At 37.6% G+C, this 20,665-nt stretch overlaps 1 protein-coding gene across 1 annotated transcript in view; it reads right to left on the bottom strand.

The window, feature by feature from the left end:
* The window catches only part of LUZP2 (leucine zipper protein 2), a 266,134-nt gene that overhangs the window by 93,968 nt on the left and 151,501 nt on the right, over positions 1-20,665 (bottom strand). Inside the window, exon 4 of the mRNA XM_064288344.1 lies at positions 11,962-12,024. Coding sequence (XP_064144414.1) covers positions 11,962-12,024 — 63 coding nt within the window. The remainder of the gene's footprint in view (positions 1-11,961; positions 12,025-20,665) is intronic.

Consider the following 20,665-nt stretch of genomic DNA (forward strand, 5'->3'; position numbering starts at 1 on the left):
GTTAGGATTCTACAAGAAGAAGAAGAAGAAAAAAAAAAAAACCTACCTTTGTTTTTATGAACTCTATTACTGAACATATCAATGCAGGAGTGATGCTGTTGGAGAGATTAGCCTACATATATCTTTCAATAGACTAGACTCAAAGGAGTTACAGGATCCCACCAATGTGAAGTGTTTTGTTCTTAAAAATGGATGTAGTAAGTTTTTCTGACTTGTTGCTCAAATGGAGATTGCTAAGTCTAAAAGACAATGATAGGGACTGAGAGATCAAAAATCTTTCTTTAGGGAGATTTCTAGGTAGATTTGTTGAACTGGTACTGCTGCCACTTGTAAAAGGCTAAAGGGTGCACTAGGCGATTCTGCTTTTGCCTTCCTACGTTGTGCCTTCCTTATTATAAACTATGCAGTTTATGGGGAACTCTCTTTTCTAATTGCTCTTAATTGTATCTCTTGTAAATAGCTTTCTATGCAATTACCTTCAGAGATAATTGGCTTCTTCTTCTTTTTTATGTGTAGGTTAACAAATGTCCTGGTAATTCAGGTAGAGTAATGAAATGAAGAGAAACAAATCAAATAAACTCACAAATACACTTTTGAAATGTCTCCTGCCATGACAAAGGAGCACATGTAAATGTGTTGCCAAAGGAAGAAGTTTTCAAGGGTGAACAATAACGTGCTCTTGTTTTCTGAAATTACAGTCAGTATCATCATTATGTTAAAGGAATTCAGAAAATAAGATACTTTAAAAAAGTCTAATGAGTAAAATTGCTTTGAATTCTTCACTGTTCTTTCTTATTATTTTATATTCAAAACAAAAAAATGCATTTAGAATAGAGATCTTCACAGTAATTATTCTATATTTTAAAGATGAAAAGCTATTTAAAGATGTACTACTGTATCCCTGAGCAGTACTCCTATTTGACTCTAGAAAAAGGCCATCGTATCTAATCTAAAATTTCAGAACTTAAGTTGGCATCTGATAAGAAACACATGTTGGCTTTTCAGTGCACTCAAAAAATAGATCTATCTCATATTTAAAAAAAAAAGAAAGTCTTATAAAAGTGCTTTACGAGGAAGCATTTAGGACCTAAAGAAAGCAGTTCATCAATTGGTTTTGAACGTGCCTAAAATTGAATAGTAGTATCCTCGGAAGGTTACGAGGTCCCCGGGCGGGTCCAACAGTCTGTGCCCAACTACTAACCTCAAGGTTGGTAGTTCAAAAACACCCAACTGCACTGCAGAAGGAAAGCCTGATGGCCTCCCTCTGAAAAGGTTAAAGCGGAGAGAATACTCTATGAAGCAGTTCCACTCTAACGCATGGGGTCACTATGGAGTGTAACTGACTCCATGGCAACAAACCAAAAAAACCAAACCCACAGCCGTCAAGTCCATTCCGACTCATAGCGACCCTATAGGACAGAGTAGAACTGCCTAATAGAGTTTCCAAGGAGCACCTGGTGGATTCAAACTGCCGACCCTTTGGTTAGCAGCCGTAGCACTTAACCACTACGCCACCAGGGTTTCCAAGGGGTTTGTTTTTTTTGTTTTTAAGTAAGTTATACAAGAGAATTATTTTCCCCAAAGGTCTCATGATAGTGCCGCTGCTCTGTATATGCTCCTAGCAAAGAAACGTACAAAGTCAGCTGATACTAGGATAAGACTGTGGCCCTCTCTCAGCTGAGGGGTAGCTTGCTAAGCCAAGACATACATGCCACAATGATAAACACAGGGCAACAGAGGTGGGGAAAGTCAGCAATAAAATGCTCAGCCCACCCTCTCAAACCCAAGGAGAAATGGTCCAAGGTGGTTTAAATTTAGTTTTCTTTGTTTTGATTTTCTGCAGACTTTTTCCTTATTCTCTAACATTCCTTAACATTTTACAGACCACTTCTCTCCAGAGTCTTTGCAAACATAACGAATATTTTTTACTGCAACTGTAAGACAATGGTGAGCAAATTCTGGCAGATTAGTTCTCTGGATGCTGAAGATGGGCTACATGACAAATATTTAGAATTCGTACAGGGATGGCAAATGGACTGTATTTTGAGTACCAACTCTGACTTTCAGGAGCTGCTTCACTTCTTGGATTGAGAAAGATTCTGAGGTGTTTTTCCAAGCTCAGTGATAAATAGCAACATGACCCACTAGCAAGGTTTGTAGGAGACATGGGGACACATAGATATATTTATATTTTTCAAAATATTTATAACCCCTTGTTCATACCATTTGAAAATGTTCTGTTTTCTTAAGTGATATGTCATAACATTTTTTAAAACCCTAATTATTGGTTAAATTTGGTAAAAAAGGATAAAAGTTAAAATTGAATAAAAAGAAAAAAATTTAATACATTATTTAAAGTTATAAATATGTTGTAAGTATCAGTACTAACATAACCACCAGTCTGGTAGCATTAAAAAAAAAAAAAAAAAAAAAAAACCATTGTCATCGGGTTGATTCCAACTCATTGCGACCCTATAGGACAGAGTAGAACTGCTCCATAGAGTTTCTAAAGTGCGCCTGGTGGATTTGAAGTGCCAACCTTTTGGTTAGCAGCCGTAGCACTTAACCACTATGCCACCAGGGTTTCCTGTTACAGCATACACCTTAATTATTAAGCAAGTAAAATGAGTGAGAGAAAGAAAGACAGAAACTTAGGAACAAGCATGTTTAGGCCCAATGACAGCCAGAGAAAGTTGTGTTTACCACTGCTAAAAGATGCTTAGAATGGTAGAAGGTAAGGGTCAATCTGAAAGCAGTAGTTCTTAAAATGTTAAATGTTGGGCTTACAGACCATTTTAACAATCTGATAAACTATACAAACTCTCCTCCAAGTAAAGTGTCATATGCAACCGTACAAAAGTTCTGAACAAATTCTGAGAAGGCAGTATCTTCCTGAAATGTATTTATTGACTTCAAGCTTCTTGCTAGAGCGTCAACAGCATCTTGGTCAAACAAAATGAATATTTTGCTTAATGCTTGAGTAATAATACATGTACAGTTAGTACTTTTGAACAAATGTAAAGTCAGAGGACTTAGATTGAAGTTGTGTGATCAGAGATAAGTCACTTTAACACTCTGGATTTGATTTCCTCACCATAACTCTTTCAAAAAGCCCTGTATTTTTAGCGATTCTCAGTATTCACAGAACCCCAAATTTTGGGGAAAAAAATTAATGTTTACTAACTTTTAATTTGTCATGACTTCTGATAAGAAACATGAGTGACCTTTGAAAACCTGTATATCTCCTCCGTTACCTGTTAAATAATGAAAATATAAGGGTGGTCAGTTGGCTTTTACGCTTAAGGCATGGCAGAAATAAGGCCAAAAAGTTGAGCTGGTTTTGACAATACCTATTAATTTTCTCCTTTATTCTAGCCACAAAACATACTCCTAACCCCTAAAACTGGTACGGTGAGTCACAGGAATATAGGGAGCCTTAGAAAGGACATCTCTGTCACAATCGATTGCTGATTCTAAACTGAAAGAATCATATTTTTGTACTGAAAATGTTTATATTTTTAAGGAAATGTATATTGAGTTTTAGTTACCCATAGCCATTGTAGAATGTTTTCATGTCATAAACCCTGTATTTCAAGCTATACATGTTGAACTTTAAGATTTTTGAGTGCGTTGGAAAGCATTTCTAAAATGTATAATCTACAAATCACCCTGAGATAACAAATAAAAATATAACTGGGAAAAATTGGATATAGTGGTGTGGAAAGACTTAGATGAAAATAAAACTCTGCAACTTACTAGCTCTAAGATTTCAGATAACTCTTTAAACCTCCCTGGGCCTTATTATTTTTCTGACCCATGATATAGGGACAATATTACCTGCTTTATCTGACTCAAAATTATTTTGAGGAACAAACGAATGCATTTTGAAATCCCTAAAACTTGGAGCCCTGGCAGCACATTGGTTAAGAGCTCAGGCTGCAGGCCAGAAAGGCTGGCAGTTTGAATCCATCAGTAGCTCCTTGGAAACCCTATGGGGCAGTCCTACCCTGTCCAATAAGATAACTATGAGTTGGAATTGACTCAATGGCAATGGGTTTAAAGCTTGTAGAATCACAGAGGAAAATAAAATCAGTGATCCCTTGTCTTAATTATCTAGTGTTGCTGCAACAGAAATACCACAAGTGGATGGCTTTAATAAACAGAAGTTTATTCTCTCACAGTCTAGTAGGCTAGAAGTCCGAATTCAGGGTGTCAGCTCCAGGGTAAGGTTTTCTCTCTCTGTTGGCTCTGGAGGAAAGTTTATCATCAATCTTCCACAGTGGAAGAGCTTTTCAGCATAGGGACCCTGGGTCCAAAGGATGCGTTATTCTCCTGCCTCTTGTTTCTTGGTGCTATGAGGTTTCCCTGTCTCTCTGCTCGCTTCTCTCTATCTCAAAAGAGATTGCCTTAAAACACAACCTAATCTTATAGATTGAGTCCTGCCTCATTAACATATCTGCCTCTTATCCTGCCTCATTAACATTGTAGAGGTAGGATTTCCAACACACAGGGAAATCACATCAGATGACAAAATGGTGGATAATCCCACAGTACTGGGAATCATGGCCTAGCCAAGTTGACATATATTTTTGGGGGACACAATTCAATCCTTGAAACCCCTCAAACCTCTATTGAGAGGTGTCTACATTTTGGGGCTAAAGCTCATTTAACTTTGGATAAATTGATGCTTGTAACAAATAAATTGCACTGAAAGTGCATTTGCTCATTAAAAAATTGATTTAACTTGTGGATAAATTAAGTATAAATTAATGAGAAATAGATGCACAAAAATTACCTTAAGTTACACAAGACTTGAATTAAAGGACAATTTCTTTATAAAATTCTCTTATAGATGAAGCAAACCACCAGAAAATAATATAAAATTTTTTGGTATCCATATGGAGTAGTGGTTAAAAGCTTGGCTGCTAACCAAAAGGTTGGCAGTTTGAACCCACTAGTCGCTCCTTGGAAACCCTGTGGGGCAGTTCTACTCTGTCCTATCGGGTCACTATGAGTGGAAATCAACTCGATGGTAACAAGTTTGGTATTTTGGTTATACAGAGAAATACCTGTGCCTATGTCCTTATTTTCAGTAGTAGATTACAGTGGAGATACCAAGTTGAACTGGGCTGGTTTCTAGAGAAAATACCAAGTAGAACACATGTCATTTCATTGTCTAAGTATCAGAAGGAATGGGTCCTATCACTGCATATGTTCTATCACTACATATGACAAAATAATTAATTAGAATTTTGACTCAATGGCATATGTATATGTTATAGGAATAGTTATCAAATGAATAAAGTTCTGCTAAATATGTTTTGATTCATGATGCTCCAACAAGTCAGTTCGGTTTTTAAAAAATCAATAAAAAATATCTATGCTGAGGATTTCAATTTGCTAATAAATCTCCTTTGAAAGTAAATATTTTGGTGGCTTTTAAGTATCAAACTTCCCTAGGCTAAATGGATACCACAGCATTTTCTCTATCCTCACAGTGTTTTTGCTGAGGCTCAACTGAAATAATGTGCATCAGAGCAATGGGTAAAGCATAAAATGCCCTATATATATAAAGCACTCGTTTTATCACTAGACTATATACTCCTTGAAATCAGTACTTTAATTCATTATTTTACCTCTAACACTGAATGATACATGGCACTATTCAATTGGTTTTATTCAATAAGTAACAGGAATAATCACAAAACCAGCATCACTCCGTAGGCAGCTAATGTGTCATAATTCTCTTCAAGAAACAAATGAAATGCATTTAATTGAATCTCTTGAAACACTGGAATATCAGGATATGGATGAACTCTATCCATAGACGTCTCTCTGTCCATATCCTAAGGCCAGGTACTGACAATGAGTTCATGAGTGCCCCAGGCTAGAGCAAGATAGAATCCTCAATAGATACTGCAACTAGAAAGCAAAAGGAAGATGGACAGAAATTTAGAGGGGAAAACAATAGACAAATAGTCAAATGAAAAGCCAGCTACCAGGAAGACCACAGGAAATAAGAGAAAAGGACAAAAAGGAGAGTTAGACATACATCATGAATGCATATATTTGAATCCTTTCTCAGTTACATAATATTTCAAAGATCTTGGACAGTTGATCTCTTTAAGCCTCATCTTCCACACACAAACACACATCACACACACACACACAGAGCCAATACCTCACAGTACCTAAATTGTTTTGAGGAGAGGAATAAAGGTACATGTATCACATGGCAAAATAACTTTTACATACGTGATGATGTGATATATATAGTTATAATTTTTTTAGAGGCTTTCTAATTTAACTTATTCAATATTATACATCTAGATGGATGCAGTAAAACTAAAAAAATGAAACAACATATTGGACACATTTATCATCAACATTTTATGCAATATTTTATATAAATGTATACATTTTATGGAAACTCTGGTGGCATAGTGGGTAAGTGCTATGGCTGCTAACCAAAGGGTCAGCAGTTCGAATCCACCAGGCGCTCCTTGGAAACTCTATGGGGCAGTTCTACTCTGTCCTATAGGGTCGCTATGAGTCGGAATCCACTGACGGCACCGGCTTTGGGTTTTTTTGGTTTTATACATTTTATAAACATAATGTTAAAGGAGGTTTGACATTAAACTGATGATTGAAAAAGACCAAACGTTACCTATCTGAGATTGAAAAACGCTTTCAGCAATGGCATAAAAATAAGTCAGTCTCCACAGAGAAATTGAATTCAGGAAACTTGTCATGGCTAAATTATAGGTTCAGCAATTTTCCTGCTTGGGCTGTAGCTAATTCATACATAGCCTACAGGACTTGAAACGGAGTTCAGAGTTACTTTCCAATTGAATATGGAAATGTCTCCTCTTGAAGATCTGGTCAAAAAACTCAAACTATCTCCCATACACCACCTCAATAAAGAAGTTGATAGATTAGATTTTAGGTGATGGGGGAGCATTGTGGAAATTGTTTTGAAAATTATAAAAAAAAATTAGGCTAAGGAAATTAAATGGCTTACACTTTAAAATAAATATTCGAGTTCCCCAATAATCATTGTATGATAAATAAAAAACAGTAATTTTCATTTTTTATAATCTCTCAGAACAGCAAAGTTTGCTTTGCTTTGTTTCATATATTTGTTCAGTTAGTTTAGTGAGAATACTCAGTAGGAAGGAGGTCTTAATTAAACACATTATTTTCTTCTGATCCCAATGATGGAAGAGTAAACATTATTCTTTTAAAATTAACTTAACTATGTATCAATAATGTTAACACTTCTATTATGTTAGAGAACTATTTGCTATTTAGATATATATTCAATAAAACTATCTCTAAATTAAAAGTGACAAAAATTTTTATAGCAGTGTAAATTAAAGTTACACACACACACACATACATATCCAAAAATAAGGGAAAGGTAGGGTAACTTTTGTCTTATTCAAATCATAGGAGATGAGGCAACAAATTTTTTATGAAAAGAATGATAACAAAAGGATATATATATATTTTTTTTTATTAGGTGAAAAAGCAGATTATATAAATATTATACATGTTGTTGATGGTAGGTATTGTTGAGTTGGTTCTAACTCATAGAGACTCTGTGTACAACAGAACCGAACATGCCTGGTCCTGCACCATCCTCATAATCATTGCTATGTTTGAATCTATTGTTGCAGCCACTGTGTCAATCCACCTCGTTGAAAGTCTTCTTTTTCACTGACCATCTATTTAGCAAGCATGATGTCCTTCTTCAGGGACTGATCCCCCCTGATAACATGTCCAAAGTATGCGAGAAGTCTCACCAATCTCACTCCTAAGGAGCATTCTGGCTGTACTTATTCATGACAGATTTGTTCATTCTTCTGGCAGTCAATGGTGTGTTCAATATTCTTCACCAACACCATAATTCAAAGGCATCAATTCTTCTTTGGTCTTCCTTATTCATTGTTCAGCTTTCACATGCATATAAGGCAACTGAAAAAACCAGGGGGTGGGTCAGGCACACCTTATCCTCAAAGTGAAGTCTTGTCTTTTTAACATTTTGAAGAAGTCTTTTGCTGCAGATTTGCCCAATGCAATAAGCCTTTTGATTTGTTGACTGCTGCATCAATGGGAGTTGATTGTGGATCCAAGTAAAATGAAACCCTTGACAACTTCAATATTTTCTCCATTTATCATAATGTGGCTTATTGATCCAGCTGTGAGGACTTTTGTTTTCTTTATGTTGAGGTGTAATTCATACTGAAGGCTGTATTTTTGATCTTTATTAGTAAGTGCTTCAAGACCTCTTTACTTTCAGTGAATATTACATGTAGAAGAATATTATACATAAAAAAATTATACGTAGAAAGTAATTATAAAGCAAATTATGCCTGGTACAAATGGAACTAGACGGGAATTTGCCAGACTTGTTGTTTGTATTTGTTCTGAGTGGTTGGGTTTTTAAGTGCTTTTTTTCCAGCTTTATGCATCTTGACACTCAAAAAAAAATTCTACAGTGAGCCAATAATACTTTTGCAATTAAAAAAAAAAAGTGTAAACGTAAAAACAAAAAAGAATAGCAAAATGGAGTGGAAGTGTGCCAGAAAATATTAACTACAAATGGAATCAAAGAGAATACGAAATAACTCAAGTCCTGGGCAGCTAACAGTCAGTAGGGCCTCAATTCTTTCTTGAGCGGAGAACATTTAGTGATTCTGGCAGCTTTCCCTAAACAAAAGCCAGCTCTCAAACATTAAGATGGACAGCTAATTTTTTATCTTTCTTTGCAATTGATAGCACATGCCATTGTTTTTAAGTCAAAAGTTAAGTGTTTTAGCAGAAAGATTTGCTTCATAATAGTTGATTTTTAATTAAAAACAATATCAACAATAACAGCAATATCAAGTCAATTCAAAATAGAACAACACATCCTAAAGGAAAATTACTTGAAATTGATTCTCTTTCCACAAATCACTTCAGAGCTTTGGAACTTAAAATTTATACCAAAGATATTTTCAGACTCATTTTCAAATATACTTGAGTTACTTGCTGTAGCCACATGCTATTTAGTGTTGCATACACAAGTCTCTGTTCTCTACTACATTGCCACATTTATTCATTTTTTTTAACACATGTTTATTCTAGACCTAAAATGTGTATTGCCGATATGATAGGAAGCTAACCAGATGAGTTCTCTGTGATCAAGATGAGTAGATGAGCACATTATAGCAGAAATGTTGGTCACCTGCTCATCAGCAATTCTTTCCTTTTCCTTTATATCTAAAAGAACCAATCTTTCTCAACAGAATCTGAGAAAGCTGAGGTCTCCCTTTTGCATGAACACATTGCTTAGCTTAACCCACCCACTGCTGTAGAGTAGACTCCGACTCACAGTGACCCTATATGACTGAGTAGAACTGCCCCATAGAGTTTCCAAGGAGCGCCTGGTGGATTTGAACTGCTGACCTCTTGGTTAGCAGCTGTAGCACTTAACCGCTACGCTACCAGGGTTTCCATACCTTAGCTTAGAAGGACTTAAAAAAAAAAAAAAAAAAAAAACTTCCTTTACAAAAAGAGTGATAAAAAAACAAACAAAAGGAGTGACACTACAGGACAAACACCACTCTTCTTCTCTGACTTTGGACACAGTTGGGTTAAGACACAGCATATAGCATCTGTCTTGTTACAATTTGGAAACAAGTCTAAGAACAAATCAGCAAGTTGTGCATAATGACATGGAAAAGTAGGAAAATAAAACAAACACCAGGGCCATTGATGGCATTGTTGAGCTACTGAATCAATTATAATATTTTCTTGCTCCTAAACTTCTTGTCATTTGAGTTAACAAAAATTCTACAGTTAGACAGCTTTTTTTGGGGTCGGGGGGAGGATGTGGAGGGCATATGCAAAAGACATCCTAGATTGTACAAGTTCCTGTGACTTGGTTTATTCATAGAAAGCTCTCCTGATTTCTTATATAAATGTTCCTCTTAAACTGACATGAAAGAACAAGGCCCATGAATGATATGTCTCATTTTTTATCAAGTCATAAGGATTTTTAACAAACCCTGATTTAAGTAATTTCTGAAAGCTGGTAAATTACTTATCTGCATTCAAAAGCTGGCCTTTTGCAAAGAGGTAGGCAACCCAGAATCACTGGAACTTCCCAGTCTCTTTCCACAATTTTTCTAAAACTCTTTAATTTGAAGAATAAGATTCAAAAAGCTTCATATAATCATCTATCTTTATATAACTTTTCTAAGCAAATACTTACAATTTATGATCCCTAGGAAGCCTGGATTTGTTTTATAACACGGCTAACTTTATTAAGTTAAGCCAATTCTATGAGGAACTAGGAATTTCACTGCAAACAAAAATACCCTTCCCCCCCGCTTTTTTTTTTTTTGGCCAGTCTCAACTAGTTATTGTTGATGGCTTTACAAAATAAGGACAGGCTGAATGTATGAGTGAAGACAGACTGAGAATGAGAGTCTCAGTATGAAAGATTAAAGGTAGGCAGCAAATGCCTTGGGTTTTATGTTTTTATCTTATCTATTTATCATATACAACCAGCTAGTGCTAGGAGGTGGGGGGTCCATAAGCAAAGATGAAAATTAATCCTCAGTTTTCTTGGAGTGCTGGGAAATATTTTGTTAAATGAGGTCAAAGGAATGGCCTGAAGCATATTTATGCAAGTACAGAAGACAAGATGTGCCCAGATTAATGCCTTGCATAGAATGAGTGATTAATAAATATTGGTTGACGTATTTAGAACACTTCTGAAAGACACTAAACTGAAAGAAAGGTGCTGAGGAGGAGAGATGAGCCATTCTCTTTTATTCTCAATGGAAAAATTGCAGATTTTCACAACCATTCAATAAAATGGGAGTTATGCCTCTTTAATTTAGACACGACAGTCACAGATTAGGTTGATCGTTGTAGTGAATATGCTTTTAAAAAGAAAATATTATATCCAAAGTTATTTTCAGTTATTGAGTAAATAAATTATTATTTCTACTACTAAGAATCTAAGTTTCCATCATCCTAATGCATTTGTCTATGAGTTGGAACTGACTCGACGGCACTGGGTTTTTTTTTAATGCATTTGGCAATCCACATGTATTACAAACATAACGATTAAAAATACCTGCCTTTTATTTCCTCTACTTAAGGGGGAAAAACAGAAAGTATTGGTACTGATTTCAGATTACTGCTATAACAAATTACCAAAAATGTAGCGGCTTAAACAACAGACATTTTTCTCTTATGTTTCTAGAGGTCAGAATCCTGACGTAAGTCTTAAGGTACTAAAATCAAGGTGATGGCAGGGCTAGTTTCTTCTGGAGGCTCTGGGAGAATGCTTTTCATTGCCATTTCCCCCTCTGCTTCTATTACCGCATAGCCTTTTTCCCCTTTGACCCTTTTTTCTCCCTCTTATAAGGACCCTTGTGATTACTTTTGGGGCCTACCTGAATAATCCAAAATAATCTCCCTATGTCAAGATGCTTAATCACATCTGTAAAGTCCATTTTGAAGTATAAGGTAACAGTTACAAGTTCCAGGTATTAGGAAGTATATCTATTTAGGAGCCCACAGTATCTACAGACTATAACTGGATAGTCTTGTAAAGACAAGTACCAATAACCATATTGATCAACAATGATTTAACATAAAGACTGTATAAGAAAGAGATTTATGCAGGGAAATCTGGAAGTAAAAAATGTAGGTCCTTAGTGAACCTCGTCCCCGGAAACTTACTTACTATGTGCTCTCCTTAATGTAAGATTGAATAGACCCAGGAAATCAGATTTGCATGTCTCCTTTAGTTAAGAGACAAGAAATGAAAATATCTTCAATGCAGTAAATTCCAACTTTAATTCTGAGAAAATGCCAAAAATAAATTTAAACTAAATAATATTTTAATGAGTTTAGATATTAAATTAACAAAGTGGAGGGAAAAGGGAGGAAGAATCTCACCTTAAATAGTAAATCCTTCTTCCCATAACGAAGCTCCTTCAGCTGGGCTTGGATTTTTTTTGACTGCAAAAGCAGAAACATAGATTAGTGTCTCAATTCACTTCTATATTCAAATTTGAAGATTAAAGTACTTCCAGACTATGCATGAGTGAGTTCTGCAGCCAAGCAAAAGAAGAGCCCATTGCGCCACTAGGGTTCCTTAAGAAGAGCCCAACCAATTTGGAAATGAAACAAAAATTCTTAATCAATGTTTTGGGAGTGGATTTTTAGACATCATAGGCAGGAACAGAAAACCAAAGCCTGTTCAAAAGAAGCGTATTGTTTAAAAGATACTATTCAAAGAAAGTGCTTATTGTTTCTCACCTAGAAGTTCAGTTATTCAAGCACAGCCAACAATCCAATTTTACTTGCTAAATATATCTCTGCATATGTATGCCTCAATTTCACTGCTTAGTTTGCACTTCTTTCTTTCTTTTTCTTTAATGAAATATGGGTAAGTTTAGATTGAAGATTGAAGTTAGTTTGACATCTGTCCAAGGGGAATGGAGAAAGAAAATGTGATAAGATCGAGGAAAGCAGCTCAAATGTTAAGTTGCTCAGATGAGATGTGTCTGCTCTTCAAAAGCAAGGACTTTTTAAGAGAGCCATCGACGGCACTCGGTACTGGGTATCACAAATACAAAAGTGCTTAACAGAGGAGGGGGGGCCAAGATGGCTGACTAGGTAAATGCTACCTCGGATCCCTCTTGCAACAAAGACTCGGAAAAACAAGTGAATCGATCACATACATGACAATCTATGAACCCTGACCATCAAACACAGATCTAAAGAGTTGACCTGAGTGACAGAGGCTGAGAACAAACAACCACGGGGAAGCAGCGACTGTTTTCGGAGCCTGGAGCCAGCGTCCCAGTCAGGTAACCTTGGCGCCGGGCTTAGGACTGGGCGCAGGGGAGCTGAGCACGACATCTGTGACGGTGCAAACATGGGGCGCAGCCCTAGCCCCCTGAACTGACCCCAGGAGGGGGCCCAGCCGGTCCGCGCGGGTAGCGTGGTGATGCGGCTGGTGGGAAGAGAAGTCCCCGGGAGGCAGTGACTGGATTTGGTGCTGGGAGTGCAGCATCCCAGCCAGGGAACCTTGGCGCAGGGCTTTGGACTGGGCTCGGGGGGAGCTGAGCACGGCATCCTGTCACAGCGCAAACGTGGGGCGCAAACCTACCCCCCGGAACTGACTCCGGGAGGGGGCCCAGCCTGTCCGCGTGGGCGGCAGGAGAAGTCCCCGGGAGGCAGCGACTGGTTTTGGAGCTGGGAGTGCAGCGTCCCAGCCAGGGAACCTTGATGCTGGGCTTTGGACTGGAATCGGAGGAACTGACCACAGCTTCTGTGGGCCAGACCCTCGGGGGCAATCTTTACACAGCCAGCACACATAGGCAACACGCCCCCCGGGAATCTCAGATAAAATAGTCATCACAAGCAAGATAAACAACTTTGTCTTTATTCCGGGGTGCTACTCTATCCTGTTTTTCTGAACCCTTCCCTCCCCTTCACAGGCGGCTTCATTAACATTGGAATTTCCCGAGCCAGAGGGAGAACGGCTCAGGCTCTGCGGCTTTGCTTTTCCCTTTTTTTTTTTAGTCTTTTCCTAACCCATTCTTCTGGCCTGAGAGAAGCAACCACAAAAAACCCAGGGACCAAAAATTCTTCCCTAATTGGACTAAAAACACAGAACCAGCTCCAGCCAAGCATATATGATCCATATCTCTGGCTTTCATCCCTACAGGGAACAAGGTGGCTGTTATAATGCAAAGGCAGTTCTGATAGGGATCTGACTGCATTTTTTTAGCAGATTTACTGGAAAAACAAGTTTCCCAGGTGTGATATCTCTGCTTATTCAACAGAGCCCCCACTGACCCACAACAGGGAACTGAGGGCTGAAGCTCTCCCCAGACCACCTAGCTTCTTGCCTTAGGGGTTTAAGGAGGGTGACACATACCAATCTGTAGAGGTACTTGCATTGGGGACCTAAGGTACAGCTGCAGTGCCCTCCCACCAAGGTGCTTTAGGAATAGAGACACACCTACCTCACTGACACTTGGGGGAAGCCTGTCAGCATCCTGCTCCCCTCCCCACGGAGGGTGCACCCCAGCTGCTAATAGAATCTAGTGCACACAACTATCACCACTACTTCTCGAGGTGGATAGGTGTTAGGGTGCAGCACACACTTGATGACCCAAAATCAGATTCTACTCAAGAATAGTGAATAGACTCAGGCATATATATCTGGCAACAGCCCAAACCAGCTGGTAATAGGTCATAAGTAAGTCAAGGGCTACAACAAACAAGACAGCACAATCTAGTAGCCCATCCACATATACTGAAAGAAAACAAAGCAAGATAAGACTCAGTGAGCAAATATAGAATAAGTCACTACAATATCTTAGAGATGGCTCGGAGACAGCAGTCGATATCAAACCACATAAAGAAGCAGACCATGACAGCTTCTACAACCCCCCAAACAAAAGAATCAAAATCTTTCCCTAATGAAGATACAATCCTGGAATTATCAGATACAGAGTATAAAAAACTAATTTACAGAATGCTTCAAGACATCGGGATGACCTCAGAAATGAAATAAGGCAACCTGCAGAAAAAGCCAAGGAACACACTGAATAAAACAGTTGAAGAACTCAAAAAGATTATTCAAGAACATAGTGGAAAAATTAATAAGTTACAAGAATCCATAGAGAGACAGCATGCAGAAATCCAAAAGATTAACAATAAAATTACAGAATTAGATAACGCAATAGGAAGTCAGAGGAACAGACTCGAGCAATTAGAATGCAGAGTGGGAAATCTGGAGGACCAGGGAATTAACACCAACATAGCTGAAAAAAATCAGATAAAAGAATTTAAAAAAATGAAGAAACCCTGAGAATCATGTGGGACTCTATCAAGAAGGATAACTTGCGTGTGATTGGAATCCCAGAACAGGGAGGGAGGACAGAAAACACAGAGAAAATAGTTGAAGATCTAATGACAGAAAACTTCCCTGACATCATGAAAGACGAAAGGATATCTACCCAAGATGCTCATCGAACCCCACTTAAGATTGATCCAAAAAGAAAAACACCAAGATATATTATCATTAAACTTGCCAAAACCAAAGATAAAGAGAAAATTTTAAAAAGCAGCCAGGGAGAAAAGAAAGGTCTCCTTCAAGGAAGAATCAATAAGAATAAGTTCAGACTACTCAGCAGGAACCATGCAGGCAAGAAGGCAATGGGACAACATATACAGAGCACTGAAGGAGAAAAACTGCCAGCCAAGGATCATATATCCAGCAAAACTCTCTCTGAAATATGAAAGTGAAATTAAGATATTTACAGATAAACACAAGCTTAGAGAATTTGCAAAAACCAAACCAAAGCTACAAGAAATACTAAAGGAAATTGGTTGGTCAGAAAACGAATAATATCAGATACCAGCACAACGCAAGGTCACAGAACAGAACATCCTGATATCAACTCAAATAGGGAAATCACAAAAACAAATTAAGATTAATTAAAAAAAAAAATGCTCAAAACAGGGAATCATTGAAGTCAGTATGTAAAAGATCGCAATAATCAAAAAGAGGGACTAAATACAGGTGGCATAGAACTGCTATATGGAGAGGGATACAAGGCGATATAGGACAATACAAGTTAGGTTTTTACTTAGGAAAATAGAGGTCAATGTTAAGGTAACCACAAAGAGGTATAACAACTCCATAACTCAAAAAAAAAACCAAGAAAAACGTAACGACCCAACAAAAATAAAGTCAAGTACTATAAAAATGAGGATCTCACAATTTACAAAGAAAAACATCTCAGCACGAAAAAGTAAGTGGAAAAATGAAATTGTCAACAACACACATAAAAAGGCATCAAAATGACAACACTAAACACTTATTTATCTATAATTATAAAAAAAAAAAAAAAATAATAATTATACTGAATGTAAATGGACTAAATGCACCAATAAAGAGACAGAGAGTCTCGGACTGGATAAAGAAACACAATCCGTCTATATGCTGCCTACAAGAGACATACTTTAGACTTAGAGACAGAAACAAACTGAAACTCAAAGGATGGAAAAAAATATATCAAGCAAACAATAAGCAAAAAAGAAGAGGAGTAGCAATATTAATTTCTGACAAAATAGACTTTAAACTTAAATCCACCACAAAAGATAAAGAAGGACACTATATAATGATAAAAGGGACAATTGATCAGGAAGATATAACCATATTAAATATTTATGCACCCAATGACAGGGCTGCAAGATACGTAAATCAAATTTTAACAGAACTGAAAAGTGAGATAGACACCTCCGCAATTATAGTAGAGACTTCAACACACCACTTTCAGAGAAGGACGGGACATCCAGTAAGAAGCTCAATAGAGACACGGAAGACCTAATTACAACAATCAACCAACTTGACCTCATTGACTTATACAAAACTCTCCACCCAACTGCTGCAAGTACACTTTTTTTTTTGGGCGCACATGGAACATTCTCTAGAATAGACCACATATTAGGTCATAAAACAAACCTTTGAAGAATCCAAAACATCGAAATATTACAAAGCATCTTCTCAGACCACAAGGCCATAAAAGTGGAAATCAATAACAGAAAAAATAGGGAAAAGAAATCAAATACTTGGAAACTGAACAATACCCTCCTGAAAAAAGACTGGGTTATAGAAGACATTAAGGAGGGAACAAGGAAATTCATAGAAAGCAACGAGAATGAAAATACTTCCTATCAAAACCTCTGGGACACAGCAAAAGCAGTGCTCAGAGGCCAATTTATATCAATAAATGCACACATACAAAAAGAAGAAAGAGCCAAAATCAGAGAACTGTCCCTACAACATGAACAAATAGAAAGTGAGCAACAAAAGAATCCATCAGGCACCAGAAGAAAACAAATAATAAAAATTAGAGCTGAACTAAATGCATTAGAGAACAGAAAAACAATTGAAAGAATTAACAAAGCCAAAAGCTGGTTCTTTGAAAAAATTAACAAAATTGATAAACCATTGGCTAGACTGACTAAAGAAATACAGGAAAGGAAACAAATAACCCGAATAAGAAACGAGAAAGGCCACATCACAACAGTCCCAACAGAAATTAAAAGAATCATATCAGATTATTACGAAAAATTGTACTCTAACCAATTTGCAAACCTAGAAGAAATGGATGAATTCCTAGAAAAACACTACCTACCTAAGCTAACACAATCAGAAGTAGAACAACTAAATAGACCCATAACAAAAAAAGAGATTGAAACGGTAATCAAAAAACTCCCAACAAAAAATAGCCGTGGCCCGGATGGCTATACTGCAGAGTTCTACCAAACTTTCAGAGAAGAGATAACACCACTACTACTAAAGGTACCTCAAAGCATAGAAAACGACGGAATACTACCTAACTCATTCTATGAAGGCATCATCTCCCTGATACCAAAACCAGGTAAAGACATTACAAAAAAAAGAAAATTATGGACCTATATCCCTCATGAACATAGATGCAAAAATCCTCAACAAAATTCTAGCCAATAGAATTCAACAACATATCAAAAAAATAATTCACCACGACCAAGTGGGATTTATACCAGGTATGCAAGCCTGGTTTAATATTCGAAAAACCATTAATGTAATCCACCATATAAATAAAACAAAAGACAAAAACCACATGATCTTATCAATTGATGCAGAAAAGGCATTTGACAAAGTCCAACACCCATTTATGATAAAAACTCTCACCAAAATAGGAATTGAAGGAAAATTCCTCAACATAATAAAGGGCATCTATGCAAAGCCAACAGCCAACATCACTCTAAATGGAGAGAGCCTGAAAGCATTTCCCTTGAGAACGGGAACCAGACAAGGATGCCCTTTATCACTGCTCTTATTCAACATTGTGCTAGAAGTCCTAGTCAGAGCAATTAGCAATTAGGCTAGACAAAGAAATAAAGGGCATCCGGATTGGCAAACAGGAAGTAAAATTATCTCTATTTGCAGATGACATGATCTTATACACAGAAAACCCTAAGGAATCCTCCACAAAACTACTGAAACTAATAGAAGAGTTTGGCAGAGTCTCAGGTTATAAGATAAACATACAAAAATCACTTGGATTCCTCTACATCAACAAAAAGAACATCGAAGAGGAAATAACCAAATCAATACCATTCACAGTAGCCCCCAAGAAGATAAAATACTTAGGAATAAATCTTACCAAGGATGTAAAAGACCTATACAAAGAAAACTACAAAGTACTACTACAAGAAACTAAAAAGGACCTACTTAAGTGGAAAAACATACCTTGCTCAGGGATAGGAAGACTTAACATAGTAAAAGTGTCTATTCTACCAAAAGCCATCAATACATACAATGCACTTCCGATCCAAATTCCAATGTCATTTTTTTAATGTGATAGAGAAACAAATCACTAACTTCATATGGAAGGGAAAGAAGCCTCGGATAAGCAAAGCATTACTGAAAAAGAAGAAGAAAGTGGGAGGCCTCACTCTACCTGATTTCAGAACCTATTATACAGCCACAGTAGTCAAAACAGCCTGGTACTGGTACAACAACAGACATATAGACCAGTGGAACAGAATTGAGAACCCAGATATAAACCCATCCACATATGAGCAGCTGATATTTGACAAAGGCCCAGTGTCAGTTAATTGGGGAAAAGACCATTTGTTAAAAAGTTTTTTTTAACAAATGGTGCTGGCATAACTGGATATCCATTTGCAAAAAAATGAAACAGGACCCATACCTTACACCATGCACAAAAACTAACTCCAAGTGGATCAAAGACCTAAACATAAAGACTAAAATGATAAAGATCATGGAAGAAAAAAGAGGGACAACCTTAGAAGCCCTAATTCAAGGCATAAACAGAATACAAAACATTACCAAAAATGATGAAGAGAAACCAGATAACTGGGAGCTCCTAAAAATCAAACACCTATGCTCATCTAAAGACTTCACCAAAAGAGTAAAAAGATTACCTACAGACTGGGAAAGAATTTTCAGCTATGACATCTCCGACCAGCGCCTGATCTCTAAAATCTATATGATTCTGTCAAAACTCAACCACAAAAAGACAAACAACCCAATCAAGAAGTGGGCAAAGGATATGAACACACACTTCACTAAAGAAGATATTCAGGCAGCTAAAAGATACATGAGAAAATGCTCTCGATCATTAGCCATTAGAGAAATGCAAATTAAAACTACGATGAGATTCCATCTCACTCCAACAAGGCTGGCATTAATCCAAAAAACACAAAATAATAAATGTTGGAGAGGATGTGGAGAGATTGGAACTCTTATACACTGCTGGTGGGAATGTAAAATGGTGCAACCACTTTGGAAATCTATCTGGTGTTATCTTAAACAGTTAGAAATAGAACTACCGTACAACCCAGAAATCCCACTCCTCGGAACATACCCTAGAGAAATAAGAGCCTTCACACAAACAGATATATGCACACCCACGTTTATTGCAGCTCTGTTTACAATAGCGAAAAGCTGGAAGCAACCAAGGTGTCCATCAACGGATGAATGGTTAAATAAATTGTGGTATATTTCATACAATGGAGTACTATGCATTGATAAAGAACAGTGACAAATTTGTGAAACATTTCATAATATGGAGGAACCTGGAAGGCATTATGCTGAGTGAAATTAGTCAGAGGCAAAAGGACAAATATTGTATAAGACCACTATTATAAGATCTTGAGAAACAGTATAAACTGAGAAGAACACATACTTTTGTGGTTACGAGGGGGGGAGGGAGGGAGGGTGGGAGAGGGTTTTTTACTGATTAATTATTAGATAAGAACTGCTTTAGGTGAGGGGAAGGACAGTACTCAATACATGGAAGGTCAGCTCAACTGGACTGGACCAAAAGCAAAGAAGTTTCCAGGATAAACTGAATGCTTCAAAGGTCAGCGGAGCAAGGGCGGGGGTTTGGGGACCATGGTTTAAGGGGACTTCTAAGTCAATTGGCAAAATAATTCTATTATGAAAACATTCTGCATCCCACTTTGAAATGTGCCGTCTGGGGTGTTAAACGCTGACAAGCGACCATCTAAGATGCATTAATTGGTCTCAACCCACCTGGATCAAAGGAGAATGAAGAACACCAAGGTCAAACAACAACTAAGAGCCCAAGAGACAGAAAGGGCCACATGCACCAGAGTCTTACATCATCCTGAGACCAGAAGAACTAGATGGTGCCCGGCCACAACCAATGACTGCCCTGATAGGGAGCACAACAGAGAACCCCTGAGGGAGCAGGAGATCAGTGGGATGCAGATCCCAAATTCTCATAAAAAGACCATACTTAATGGTCTGACTGAGACTAGACGAATCCTGGCGGTCATGGCCCCCAAACCTTCTGTTGGCCCAGGACAGGAACCATTCCCGAAGACAACTCATCAGACATGAAAGGGACTGGTCAGTGGGTGGGAGAGAGATGCTGATGAAGAGTGAGCTAATTATACCAGGTGGACACTTGAGAGTGTGTTGGCATCTCCTGTCTGGAGGGGGGATGGGAGGATAGAGAGAGTGGGAAGCTGGCAAAATTGTCACGAAAGGAGAGACTGGAAGGGCTGACTCATTAGGGGGAGAGCAAGTGGGAGT

The sequence above is a fragment of the Loxodonta africana genome, chromosome 7, assembly GCF_030014295.1.
Source record: "Loxodonta africana isolate mLoxAfr1 chromosome 7, mLoxAfr1.hap2, whole genome shotgun sequence".
Lineage (NCBI taxonomy): Eukaryota > Metazoa > Chordata > Mammalia > Proboscidea > Elephantidae > Loxodonta > Loxodonta africana.